At 43.4% G+C, this 14395-nt stretch overlaps 1 protein-coding gene across 3 annotated transcripts in view; it reads left to right on the top strand.

Moving 5' to 3' along the window:
* LOC123769566 (protein Wnt-5b-like) overlaps positions 1 to 8694 on the top strand; it is a 501917-nt gene extending 493223 nt beyond the window's left edge. For all 3 annotated transcript variants that reach the window (XM_069308691.1, XM_069308692.1, XM_045760810.2), the window contains 3 exons: positions 2589 to 2691; positions 6175 to 6342; positions 6917 to 8694. In XM_069308691.1, the coding sequence (XP_069164792.1) occupies positions 2589 to 2691; positions 6175 to 6342; positions 6917 to 7104 (459 nt within the window). In that variant the 3' untranslated portion in view covers positions 7105 to 8694. The remainder of the gene's footprint in view (positions 1 to 2588; positions 2692 to 6174; positions 6343 to 6916) is intronic.
* The last annotated feature ends 5701 nt before the right edge of the window (positions 8695 to 14395 follow it).

Genomic DNA, 14395 nt, shown 5'->3' with positions numbered 1-14395 from the left:
GGGGGGCATTGTGAATCCTGCTGGAGGGGGCATTGTGAATCCTGCTGGAGGGGGGGGGCATTGTGAATCCTGCTGGAGGGGGGCATTGTGAATCCTGCTGGAGGGGGGGGAGGCATTGTGAATCCTGCTGGAGGGGGGCATTGTGAATCCTGCTGGAGGGGGGGCCATTGTGAATCCTGCTGGAGGGGGGCATTGTGAATCCTGCTGGAGGGGGGCATTGTGAATCCTGCTGGAGGGGGGGGCATTGTGAATCCTGCTGAAGGGGGGGGGGCATTGTGAATCCTGCTGGAGGGGGGGCATTGTGAATCCTGCTGGAGGGGGGCATTGTGAATCCTGCTGGAGGGGGGGGCATTGTGAATCCTGCTGAAGGGGGGCCTTGTGAATCCTGCTGGAGGGGGGGGCATTGTGAATTCTGCTGGAGGGGGGGCATTGTGAATCCTGCTGGAGGGGGGGCATTGTGAATCCTGCTGGAGGGGGGGCATTGTGAATCCTACTGGAGGGGGGGCATTGTGAATCCTGCTGCAGGGGGGAGGCATTGTGAATCCTGCTGGAGGGGGGAGGCATTGTGAATCCTGCTGGAGGGGGGAGGCATTGTGAATCCTGCTGGAGGGGGGAGGCATTGTGAATCCTGCTGGAGGGGGGAGGCATTGTGAATCCTGCTGGAGGGGGGCATTGTGAATCCTGCTGGAGGGGGGCATTGTGAATCCTGCTGGAGGGGGGCATTGTGAATCCTGCTGGAGGGGGACATTGTGAATCCTGCTGGAGGGGGGAGGCATTGTGAATCCTGCTGGAGGGGGGCATTGTGAATCCTGCTGGAGGGGGGCATTGTGAATCCTGCTGGAGGGGGGGCATTGTGAATCCTGCTGGAGGGGGGAGGCATTGTGAATCCTGATGGAGGGGGGGCATTGTGAATCCTGCTGGAGGGGGGGGGGGCATTGTGAATCCTGCTGGAGGGGGGGGGGGTATTGTGAATCCTGCTGGAGGGGGGGCCTTGTGAATCCTGCTGGAGGGGGGCATTGTGAATCCTGCTGGAGGGGGGGGACATTGTGAATCCTGCTGGAGGGGGGAGGCATTTTGAATCCTGCTGGAGGGGGGGGGCATTGTGAATCCTGCTGGAGGGGGGCATTGTGAATCCTGCTAGAGGGGGGGGGGCATTGTGAATCCTGCTGGAGGGGGGGCCTTGTGAATAATGCTGGAGGGGGGGGCATTGTGAATCCTGCTGGAGGGGGGGGGCATTGTGAATCCTGCTGGAGGGGGGGGGGCATTGTGAATCCTGCTGGAGGGGGGAGGCATTGTGAATCCTGCTGGAGGGGGAGGCATTGTGAATCCTGCTGGAGGGGGAGGAGGCATTGTGAATCCTGCTGAAGGGGGGGTGCATTGTGAATCCTGCTGGAGGGGGGAGGCATTGTGAATCCTGCTGAAGGGGGGGGGCATTGTGAATCCTGCTGAAGGGGGAGGGCATTGTGAATCCTGCTGGAGGGGGGAGGCATTGTGAATCCTGCTGAAGGGGGGGGGGGCATTGTGAATCCTGCTGAAGGGGGGGGGGCATTGTGAATCCTGCTGGAGGGGGAGGCATTGTGAATCCTGCTGGAGGGGGGAGGCATTGTGAATCCTGCTGGAGGGGGGCATTGTGAATCCTGCTGGAGGGGGGCATTGTGAATCCTGCTGGAATGGGGGGGGGCATTGTGAATCCTGCTGGAGGGGGGGCATTGTGAATCCTGCTGGAGGGGGGAGGCATTGTGAATCCTGCTGGAGGGGGGGGGCATTGTGAATCCTGCTGAAGGGGGTGGGGGCATTGTGAATCCTGCTGGAGGGGGGGGGGATTGTGAATCCTGCCTGAGGGGTGGAGGCATTGTGAATCCTGCTGGAGGGGGGGGCATTGTGAATCCTGCTGGAGAGGGGCATTGTGAATCCTGCTGGAGGGGGGGGGGGCATTGTGAATCCTGCTGGAGGGGGGGCATTGTGAATCCTGCTGGAGGGGGGGGGGCATTGTGAATCCTGCTGGAGGGGGGGCATTGTGAATCCTGCTGGAGGGGGGCATTGTGAATCCTGCTGGAGGGGTGGGGGAAGTGTTGTAAATCCAGGTGCAGACAGTGTTGTGAGGGGGGGGGGGAAGTAAGGACCATGAGCCAGCATAACCAGGTAATATACAGTCATGTAAAATACCAAACTTCTCAGATATACATGCCGCCATATTCTTCAGCACTAATGTAAATAAATTGTCAAGTTTATCTACAAAATCTTTATTATTATTATTATTTATTATTATTATTATTATTATTATTATTATTATTATTATTATTATTATTATTATTATTATTATTATTAGGTTTGTGATTTTTTGAAACCAACAAGAACAGATGAATGCAGTTTTAATAAAAAAAACTCCAGTGGAAAGGCATTATTCTAATTAATTGATAATTTGAAATTTGGTTTAATTTAGTTTAGGTTTTAAGGTATAAACCCTAAACTGAATTTAATCTGCGCTTTAGGATTTAAGTTATAAGAACTTGGGTCAATATTGGGTTGAATGTTTAGTGTTAAAAGCCGCATGTGTTGAGGTGTAACCGGTGTTGTCTTCCCATTAGGCTGTGATCCGCAAGACTCGTGTCAACTGTAAGTGTCACGGCGTGTCGGGCTCCTGCTCCCTCATCACCTGCTGGCAGCAGTTGGCACCGTTTAGAGAAATTGGTAGGTGCTCTGGGGCTCCGCCTGCCATCTTTGTCATTTGATCTTTGGTCGTATGGTTCTTGTTTGGATATCATTTGGTATTATTCATTATTCAGTTATAATTAACTAGAAAAAGTACAACCTAAATTATTATAGTAAAAATTCACATTAAAAATTAAATAAGTATTAAATAAAATTAAATAAATATTATTTAGTTAAACAAAATATCAGCACTAAAACGGGGCTGTTGCTGTACCAACTAATCTTAAGTTTTTATTATTATTATTATTATTTTCTACCACAGACGTGGCCACACATTTACCATGCTAACCAGCATATATACATTTTCTTCTGTCCTCCATGGACAGGGTTAGAGATGTGTTAAACATATAGTTCAGGGATTTATTGAACAATCAACCACAGAAGGTGATTCGGTGCTTTCAAAATGCTAAGCTAACCTACATACGTAAATACATAGATACATAGATTTACGTATGCCCTACATAAAGTGTTCGATGTGTCTTTTACATAGTGTCATTAATGTGCATTTACAAAGGTGAAATGTAATTCTGATCAGCTTCCATATATGCCTTATACATATACATACATACACACATACATATACGTACATATACATATATACACACACATGCATTCACATTCGTTTGTCTCTTTTACTCTGACGGGGTGAAATAGCTGATAAAGAAACTAGTGTGCAATTAAGCACTTAATCACTGAAGATGATTAAGGTGCTTTTGCAAGCTCAGGTTATATAGTTACGTCACATACATATATTGTATAATTGATACATTACATGGTTAATCTTGGGTACAAGTCCAATATATCAAGTGTTCCAGCACTCATATAGTAATTACAGAGTTCAGCATACCTTAGCCCAGGAGGACTAAGTCAATATGGAACATTCTACAATATAATGTTCAAGAGAGTGCATGTTTTCTCTTTGACAAAGTTGACACATTGTGTACTCGACATTTGGGTTTTGAGAAAGCTGCCAGATACGTCTATATCCCAGGCGTATTCTGGCCACTAAAACATCACATTGCCGGGTTCTTGTTCTATTAGTCCCATATGTGAATGTCTCCTCACGATATCTATCATAATATTTAACGCTACAACTTTCAGGTCTTTGTGAATTTGTTAGGTGGATGGGCCAATAAAATATGACAAAAGAATTTAAATACCATTATTATTACTGTAATTTTTCGATGGAAAATGCAAATGCAAATGAGATTTGAATGCATTTGATAATATTTATAATATATTACTTCCCGAGAGTACGAGAGTAGAGAGAGAATGGGGGTAATGAGAGTAGATCTCTGATCTCGTGTACTCACCTATTTGTGCCTGCAGAATCGAGCATTGGCTCTTGGATCCCACCTTTGTAGCCGCCAGTTCTTTAAAGCAATGACTTGTCCTATTTCCCTGTCATATCTAGTTTTAAAATTATGAATAGAGATTGTTCATTTAGTTCATTCCATTTTCCCAATACTCTCGCGCTAAAAGAAAATTTTCTAACTTCTCTATGACCCGTCTGAGTTTCCAGCTTCCACCTATGTCCCCCTGTTTTATTGATATTCAGTGTGAACATTTTGTCTACAGTATTTCCACTCTGTCAACCCCCTTACTGGGGTTGAGCTTCGGCTCTTTGGTTACGCTTCTCAACCGTCAACCTACTGATGTACAGATTCCTGAGCTTCTCGAGCTCTATCATATCTACATTTGAAACTGTATACGGAATCATTCTCCACCACGTCACTTCCCACTGCATTCCCATACTTACTACTCTGACACTGAAAAAGTTCTTTCTAATGTCTCTGTGGTTCATTTGGAAACTCAGCTTCCACCTTTGTCCCCTTGTGTGTGTACCTCCCGTTTTAAATAATCTATCCTGGTCTACCCTGTCAATTCCCCTGATAATTTTGTATGTGGTGATCATGTCTTCCCGAGCTCTCCTGTCTTCCAGCGACGTGAGGTACTGTTTACGCAACCTTTCCTCATAACTCGTGCCTCTTAGTTCTGGGACTAGCGTAGAGGCATACCTCTGAACCTTTTCCAGCTTCGTCTTTTGCTTGACAAGGTACGGGCTCCATGCTGGGGCCGCATACTCCAGGATTGGTCTTACATATGTGGTATACAAGGTTCTGAAGGATTCCTTACACAGGTTTCTGAAGGCAGTTCTGACGTTAGCCGGCCTTTCATACGCCGCTGATGTTATTATTTTGATGTGGGCTTCAGGACACAGGTTTGGCATATCAACTAGATCTTTCTCTCTGTCCATTTCACGAAGGACTTCATCTCTCATTCGGTATCCTGTGTCTGGCCTCTTATTTCCTCTGCCTAGTTTCATTACCTTACTTGGGTTCATTACCAAGTAGCCAACAAATGGCTACTTGGGTTGAACTTTAGTAGCCATTTGTTGGACCATTCCTTCAGTTTGTGTAGGTCATCTTGTTTATTTATTTATTTATTTTATTTATATATATACAAGAAGGTACCTTGGGATTGTGAGGATACATAGTATAGTAATTACAATCTTGTAAAGCCACTAGTATGAGCAGCGTTTCGGGCAGGTCCTTAATCTAAGAAAAGTTTAAGTAGGTAAATACTTGCAAAATTTATAAAAAATGATAAGTTACAAAGCAAGAAAAAAATAAAAGATGAGAGAAAATTGTAGGTATATTAAGCACATAGGTAGCTCAGATTGATTGCAATGACAGCTTGAATGGTAGTTTAACAAAAATTAGTAGGCACAATACAGCATATGACTAGCACATAAAAGAAGACAGCAATGAACACAATGATAAAGTTGTTTGGGTTAAGTACATAAAGGTTGGGAGATTGGGTAACACTAGATTAGGGTATTAACACTAGATTGGGTAACACTAGATGTAGCCTCATACTATCTTCCTCGGTCTTAATCCTCCTCATAATTTTTGCATCATCACAAACATTGAGAGGAACGAGTCTATTCCCTCTGAGAGATCATTTACATATATCAGAAACACACGCACACACGTGTGTGTGTGTGTGGTGTATTAATCCAGTTGTGCCTGATAAGCCAAATTTCAGCTCTTGGGCCCCTTTTTTCATTTGTCTACATTTTTGTAATACAATAGCGCCCAGCTAGATTTCTGTCAAATCAACATTTAAACCTAAGTATTGTATTAGCCTTGATTTATATACTGTATATGGTAGTTCATTCCACTACTGCCTCCCTTAGTAATGTAATTACATCACAATTATGTTCATTATGTCTATAAATTAATGTACCTCACCTGGTCCAGCCCAGACTGCTGAAAATCTGTTTCTCCTCACATTACTCGGTAGGTTCAAAAGTCCAAATACCATTTTAAAGTCAGATGATCTGTATTCACTTTTTACTATGTTTATCAACATTTAGAACATTTATCAATTTTAATCCATCTATAATTGAAAATCCATTCGTTTTGATCCCCTTTTATATAATTCTGTATAATCCCACAGGTGACCTACTGAAGGACAAGTATGATGGTGCAACAGAAGTCAAAATCAACCGTCGTGGCAAGCTGCAGGTTAAGCATGCCCAGTTTAACGTCCCTACAGGAGAGGATCTGGTATATCTTCACGAGTCGCCTGACTACTGCAAGCGAAATAACACAGTTGGTTCTCTAGGTAACTCCCAGGATGTTTGTGCTTCCTGCCTCATAGAGGTGGGAGGGGCAAGGGTAGATTGTATATAAACACTTATTCCTGGTAGGCAAACGAGTATCTGGTATTGGCTAATCTGACAAGTTCAGTGCTTGAGCTCGGGGAAACTACCGAGGCACAGCACAGACTAGTTCATGAAAGCACTTACGCAAGCACTTACGAACCTGTACATCTTTTCTCAATCTTTGGCGGCTTTGTTTACAACTATTAAACAGTTAATGAGCTCCGAAGCACCAGGAGGCTGTTTATAACAATAACAACAGTTGATAGGCAAGTTTTCATGCTTATAAACTGTTTAATAAATGTAACCAAAGCCGTCAAAGATTGAGGAAAGATGTACACGTTCGTAAGTATTTGCGTAACTGCTTCGTGAATCTGGCCCCAGGGCATTTCACTGCACTCTATGCTCTATTTCTTCAAAAGTAAAAATGCTATTTGGACATGGCTGTGAAATTTAAGTTGATGCATCTTGGTAGGGACTGTATGAAGTGTTCCTTCCCAAGCAAATCATCATTCTCTAATGAAATTCCATTGACAGGTACTCAAGACCGCATATGCAACAAGACTTCGCAAGGTATGGATGGCTGCGGGTTGCTGTGTTGTGGACGAGGCTACAACTCCCAGAAAGTCACCGTTAGGGAAAGGTGCCACTGCAAGTTTCACTGGTGTTGTTTTGTCGAGTGTAAAACATGTGTGAGGGTTGTTGACCTACACACATGCAAGTAGAACCAAGAGAATGTATTCATTAACTACCTGAAATATGTGCAGAGATAACAGAAAAATAACAATGCCTCGTGATATGAAAACTTGTGTTGTACAAACTATGTGGTATTAAAATACATAGCAGAAATGCTAAGATAAATTTCTTGCAGTATATGATCATTATAAAACTATGAAGTTTGCATCTTCTAAAAACATTAAATACTATAGTTGTGTGGAGCTGAATGGTGTTATATTATTGCAGGCTTTAATATGGTGACTGGAAATCACCATACAATATGACCATGCATAATGCCAAGAACTAAATACAGTAGGTATAATGTACTTAACATTTTTGGTGCATTTTTGTAAGTTGTATAATACTCATAAGTACTAAAGGTAATATGTAAATAATGCAGAATAGAAAGACTATCATAATATATATATATTAACGAATTACAACACTGAAAACATTACTCTTAAGAATCTGTGTTACTGTTGAGCCAGATGACAAATACGATTTACAATTACAGTACGAGGATCTAAACTTGCCTCAGTCACTTAAATCACAATCTTCGCCCCCCTGGTTATATTATTTTTTTCAATTTTGAATACTGGTATTACTAGCCGTGCAGCGCTAGTTCACGGAAGTATTTTTTTATATTTTAATAATGTTACTACAAAAGACATTCAAATAAACCAATTGTGAAGCTACTAATGATGTAGAAAGTGAGCAGCTTTTGGTGTTCCATAATGTGCAATGTTTAGTTAATACATGCGGAGTGTCAGTGAAAATATATAGAAAAAGCACCTGCCTCATGCTGATTACAGGAGTCAAAATGCAAGTGGTGTGCTTGTTATAAACAGTGTACAGTTCATCGTGTGTAGTGACGTTCACATATATTTACCTCCTTTTAGTAGTCTTAAAGATGTTCAGTGGCAGCTTTTATCTATTGTACAGTGTGTTTGTAAATACCGTATATAAAAGTGGTATACAGTACTGTAGGAAATCTTTTGTGTATTAGTTTACAAGTAAATGTGTAGAAGCTGTTTCACCCCTGTAGTGCAGCTACAGAGGATGGCCCTACCTCTATAATGCAGCTACAGAGTGGGCCTGGTTCTGCCTCTCATCTTTTTCAGTCCAACTTCCTAGTAAAACTTTAAAAGTGTCATAACTATTAGCCAAGTGCTACCCTACAATGAATACAAGTTGCCATATTTACAACAGCAGTGCCATATGAGTACTTAACAATGACTGACTCAACTTGTACTAAGGCTATTGTATATTGTATTGTATAATTGTATAAGGCCACATTAAAAAGTCAGAGGTTCCACAAGTAACTTTCTTGTAAGGTGATCAAGAAAAACTTCCAGTTCAGAAAGATATAAATTGTCATTTGAAATGGTGACTTAGTTGTGAAATTTTATAGAATTCCATATTGTGTGCCTATCTTGCAAAGTAGGAGAGAATATAATTTGTATACAGTATCAGGTATGAGCTTAACTTTATAAATGATCAACTTATTGTGTAAAAGTGTACATAAAAATAATCCTTCAAAAATGTCACTCGGTATATATTAATGTTATTGATTCTATTCATAAATTATAAAAAATACAGTAGCCTACTATTAACTGGAAGCACTTTAAATTTTATTTTGTATTTATTTAGTGTATATTATAGGTAGTGTATTTACAAATTATGTCTTATTAATGTGTAATGTTTAAACAAATTAAATGGGAATGGAAGTATCTTTTACAAGTCACAGTAAGGAAGCAACTGCCATTTACTAGCAGCTGGTATTCTCTACATTTCTTGTCTTATAATGTGAGAATATAGTCTCTCTGTGGTGTAGTGGTAAGACACTCGCCTGGCGTTCCGCGAGCGCTTTGTCATGGGTTCGTATCCTGGCCGGGGAGGATATACTGGGCGCAAATCCTTAACTGTAGCCTCTGTTTAACTCAACAGTAAAATGAGTACTTGGTTGTAACAACGATTCTTCGCGGCGGGGATCGTATTCCAGGGACCTGCCCAAAACGCTAAGCGTACTAGTGGTTGTACAAGAATGTAACAACTCTTGTATATATCTCAAAAAAAATGTTCTCCAGGTCTATCTTAATCTTTCTCAGCTGGATGCATTACTGAGGATGCACTCTTTTTGTTTTCATTTTGCAGCATAGTTCCTTTTATCCTTTGAAAAGAAGGCAGAGTCCAGGGGGAAAATCACGCGAATTTTGCCCGCTACCAGCGAAAATCGCGCGATTTTCGAAAATCGCACGGTTTTTGGCCGCTATCAGCGAAAATCGCACGGTTTTTGGCCGCTAGCGGCGAAAATCGCGCGATTTTTGCCCGCCAGCTGCGAAAATCGCATGGTTTTTGGCCGCTAGCGGCGAAATCCGCGCGATTTTCGCAGCTAGCGGCCAAAAACCGCGCGATTTTCGCCGCTAGCGGCCAAAAATCTGGCGATTTTTGCTGCTAGCGGCGAAAATCGCCCAACTTTTGCCCTCCAGCGGCGAAATTCGCCCGACTTTTGCCCTCCAGCGGCGAAATTCGCCCGATTTTTGCCCTCCAGCGGCGAAATTCACCCAAGTTTTGCCCGCTACCGGCGAAAATCGCGCGGTTTTTGGCCGCTAGCAGCGAAAATCGCGCGGTTTTTGGCAGCTAGCAGCGAAAATCGCGCGGTTTTTGGCCGCTAGCGGCAAAAATCGACCGATTTTCGCGGCTAGCGGCCAAAAAAGGGGCTATTTTTTCCGCTAGCGGCCCAAAATCGGGCGATTTTCGCCGGTAGCAAGTAATAATCGGGCGAATTTCGCCGCTAGCGGCCAAAAATCGTGCGAATTTCGCCGCTAGCTGCCAAAAATCGCGCGATTTTCGCCGGTAGCGGGCAAAAATCGCGCGATTTTTGGCCGGTAGCGGCGAAAATCACGCGATTTTTGCCCGCCAGCTGCGAAAATCGCATGGTTTTTGGCCGCTAGCGGCGAAAATCGCGCAATTTTTGGCCGCTAGCGGCGAAAATCGCGCATTTTTTGGCCTTTACCTGCGAAAATCGCGCGATTTTCGACGCTAGCGGCCAAAAATCGTGCGAATTTCGCCGCTAGCGGCTAAAAACCGCGCGATTTTCGCCACTAGCGGCCAAAAATCTGGCGATTTTTTCTGCTAGCGGCGAAAATCACCCGATTTTTGCCCTCCAGCGGCGAAATTCGCCCAATTTTTGCCCGCTAGCGGCGAGAATCGTGCGATTTTTTGCCGCTAGCGGCGAAAATCCAACGGTTTTTGGCCGCTAGCATCGAAAATCGCGCGGTTTTTGAACGCTAGCGGCAAAACTCGACCGACTGTCGCAGCTAGCGGCCAAAAAAGGGGCTATTTTCGCCGATAGCGACCAAAAAAGGGGCTATTTTTTCCGCTAGCGGCCCAAAATCGGGCGATTTTCGCCGGTAGCAAGTAATAATCGGGCGAATTTCGCCGCTAGCGGCCAAAAATCGTGCGAATTTCGCCGCTAGCTGCCAAAAATCGCGCGATTTTCGCCGGTAGCGGGCAAAAATCGCGCGGTTTTTTGCCGCTAGCGGTGAAAATCGCGCGATTTTTGGCCAGTAGCGGCGAAAATCACGCGATTTTTGCCCGCCAGCTGCGAAAATCGCATGGTTTTTGGCCGCTAGCGGCGAAAATCGCGCATTTTTTGGCCTTTACCTCCAAAAATCGTGCGAATTTCGCCGCTAGCGACCAAAAACCGCGCGATTTTCGCCACTAGCGGCCAAAAATCTGGCGATTTTTTCTGCTAGCGGCGAAAATCACCCGATTTTTGCCCTCCAGCGGCGAAATTCGCCCAATTTTTGCCCGCTAGCGGCGAGAATCGTGCGATTTTTTGCCGCTAGCGGCGAGAATCGTGCGATTTTTTGCCGCTAGCGGCGAAAATCCAACGGTTTTTGGCCGCTAGCATCGAAAATCGCGCGGTTTTTGAACGCTAGCGGCAAAACTCGACCGACTGTCGCAGCTAGCGGCCAAAAAAGGGGCTATTTTCGCAGATAGCGACCAAAAAAGGGGCTATTTTCGCCGCTAGCGGCCAAAAATCGTGCCGCTAGCGGCGAAAATATTGGCTATTTTGCGATAGCGATAGCGAAAATAGCGATAGCGGCTATTTTGGCCGCTAGATGCGAAAATCGCGCTGTGTCTGGCCGCTAGCGGCGAAAATCGCTAGATTTTTGGCCGGTAGCGGCGAAAATCGCGCGATTTTTGCCCTTCAGCTGCGAAAATCGCACGGGTTTTGGCCGCTAGTGGTGAAAATCGCGCGATTTTTGGCCGGTAGCGGCGAAATTCGCACGATTTTTGGCCGCTAGCGGCGAAATTCGCACGATTTTTGGCCGCTAGCGGCGAAAATCGCGCAATTTTTGGCCTTTACCTGCAAAAATCGCGGGGTTTTTGGCAGCCAGCTGCGAAAATCGCACGGTTTTTGGCCGGTAGCGGCGAAAATCGCCCGATTTTTTGCCGGTAGCGACGAAATTCGCACGATTTTTGGCCGCTAACGGCCAAAAACCGCGCGATTTTCGCTGCTAGCGGCCAAAAACCGTGCGATTTTTGCCACTAGCGGCCAAAAATCGCGCGATTTTCGCCGGTAGCGGGCAAAAATCGGGTGAATTTCGCCGCTGGAGGGCAAAAATCGGGCGAATTTCGCCGCTGGAGGGCAAAAATCGAGCGATTTTCGCCGCTAGCAGAAAAAATCCCCAGATTTTTGCTCGCTAACGGCGAAAATCGCGCGGTTTTTGGCCGCTAGCAGCGAAAATCGCGCGGTTTTCGCCGCTAGCGGCCAAAAACTGTGCGATTTTCGCCGCTACCGGCCATATATATATAGATATAGATATAGATATATAGATATATATATATATAGATATAGATATAGATATATAGATATATCTATATATATATATATATATATATATATATAATATATATATATATATATATAGATATATAGATAGATATATTTTTTTTTTCCTTTATTGTGTATTTAAAGGTTACAAAACATACAAGACAAATGCCTAAAGGTTATGGATCTCTTGAAGCTCCTCCGCTTCTGGACAGGAACCGAGGACGCAGCAATCATTTCCCCTCTGGATCGCCACACTGAGACGCTGAAACAAAAAAACTGGAAGCCCTTGGGTCTCTGGTGACGTCAATGAGCTTGGAACCCAATTCCTTGAGAAATCCCAAGGCACTCTTGCCCCAGGGGCCATGCGTCTCAAACAAAATGTCTGAAATGTCGGAAATTTGACTCCTGAGCGTGATTTTTTATCCGAATTCTGACTCTCTGCACCTATTTTCAGTTTCAAATTACGAATTTTTTATACCGAAAATATGCCAATTACTGAAAACGGTGATGGGTCATATTTTGCCCAAACCCCCCTGCAGTTTTCAAAATGTCTGAAATGTCAGAAATTTGACTCCTGAGCGTGATTTTTGAGCCGAATTCTGACTCTCTGCACCTATTTTCAGTTTCAAATAACGAATTTTTTATACCGAAAATATGCCAATTACTGAAAACGGTGATGGGTCATATTTTGCCCAAACCCCCCTGCAGTTTTCAGAATGTCTGAAATGTCGGAAATTTGACTCCTGAGCGTGATTTTTGAGCCGAATTCTGACTCTCTGCACCTATTTTCAGTTTCAAATTACGAATTTTTTATACCGAAAATATGCCAATTACTGAAAACGGTGATGGGTCATATTTTGCCCAAACCCCCCTGCAGTTTTCAAAATGTCTGAAATGTCGGAAATTTGACTCCTGAGCGTGATTTTTGAGCCGAATTCTGACTCTCTGCACCTATTTTCAGTTTCAAATTACGAATTTTTTATACCGAAAATATGCCAATTACTGAAAACGGTGATGGGTCATATTTTGCCCAAACCCCCCTGCAGTTTTCAAAATGTCTGAAATGTCGGAAATTTGACTCCTGAGCGTGATTTTTGAGCCGAATTCTGACTCTGCACCTATTTTCAGTTTCAAATTACGAATTTTTTATACCGAAAATATGCCAATTACTGAAAACGGTGATGGGTCATATTTTGCCCAAACCCCCCTGCAGTTTTCAAAATGTCTGAAATTTGACTCCTAAGCGTGATTTTTAGCCCAAAAATTGGGATACTTTCGCTAAAATTGCGCAAAAATTTCGCAAAAATGGGCTACTTTCGCTACTTTGTAGCCCAAAAATGGGCTACTTTCGCTACTTTGTAGCCCAAAAATGGGCTACTTTCGCTACTTTGTAGCCCAAAATTGGGCTACTTTCGCTGCTTTGTAGCCCAAAATTGGGCTACTTTCGCTGCTTTGTAGCCCAAAATTGGGCTACTTTCGCTACTTTGTAGCCCAAAATTGGCCTACTTTCGCTACTTTGTAGCCCAAAATTGGGCTACTTTCGCTACTTTGTAGCCCAAAATTGGGCTACTTTCGCTAAAATTGCACAAAAATTTCGCAAAATTGGGCTACTTCCGCTACTTTTAGCCCAAAATTTCGCTACTTTTTAGCCCAAAATTGGGCTACTTTCGCTACTTTTAGCCCAAAATTTCGCTACTTTCACTACTTTTTAGCCCAAAATTTTGCTACTTTCGCTACTTTTAGCCCAAAATTGGGCTACTTTCGCTACTTTTAGCCAAAAATTTCACTACTTTCGCTACTTTTTAGTTCAAAATTTCGCTACTTTCGCTACTTTTTAGCCCAAAATTGGGCTACTTTCGCTACTTTTAGCCCAAAATTTCGCTAGTTTCGCTACTTTTTAGCCCAAAATTTCCCTACTTTTTTTTTTTTGCCCAAAATTTTGCTACTTTCGCTACTTTTTAGCCCAAAATTATGCTACTTTCGCTACTTTTAGCTCAAAATTTCGCTACTTTCGCTACTTTTTAGCCCAAAATTGGGCTACTTTCACTACTTTTAGCCCAAAATTTCGCTACTTTCGCTACTTTTTAGCCCAAAATTTCGCTTTTTTCGCTACTTTTTAGCCCAAAATTGGGCTACTTTTGCTACTTTTAGCCCAAAATTTCGCTACTTTCGCTACTTTTAAGCCCAAAATTGGGCTACTTTCGCTACTTTTAGCCCAAAATTTCGCTACTTTCGCTACTTTTAAGCCCAAAATTGGGCTACTTTCGCTACTTTTAGCCCAAAATTTCGCTACTTTCGCTACTTTTAGCCCAAAATTTCGCTACTTTCGCTACTTTTTTGCCCAAAATTTCGCTACTTTCGCTACTTTTTGGGCTACTTTCGCTACTTTTAGCCCAGAATTTCGCAACTTTCGCTACTTTTTAGCCCAAAATTTCGCTACTTTTTCGCCCAAAATT

This window comes from Procambarus clarkii, chromosome 63 (genome assembly GCF_040958095.1).
Source record: "Procambarus clarkii isolate CNS0578487 chromosome 63, FALCON_Pclarkii_2.0, whole genome shotgun sequence".
NCBI lineage: Eukaryota > Metazoa > Arthropoda > Malacostraca > Decapoda > Cambaridae > Procambarus > Procambarus clarkii.
This window is presented reverse-complemented; position numbering and strand designations above follow the sequence as displayed.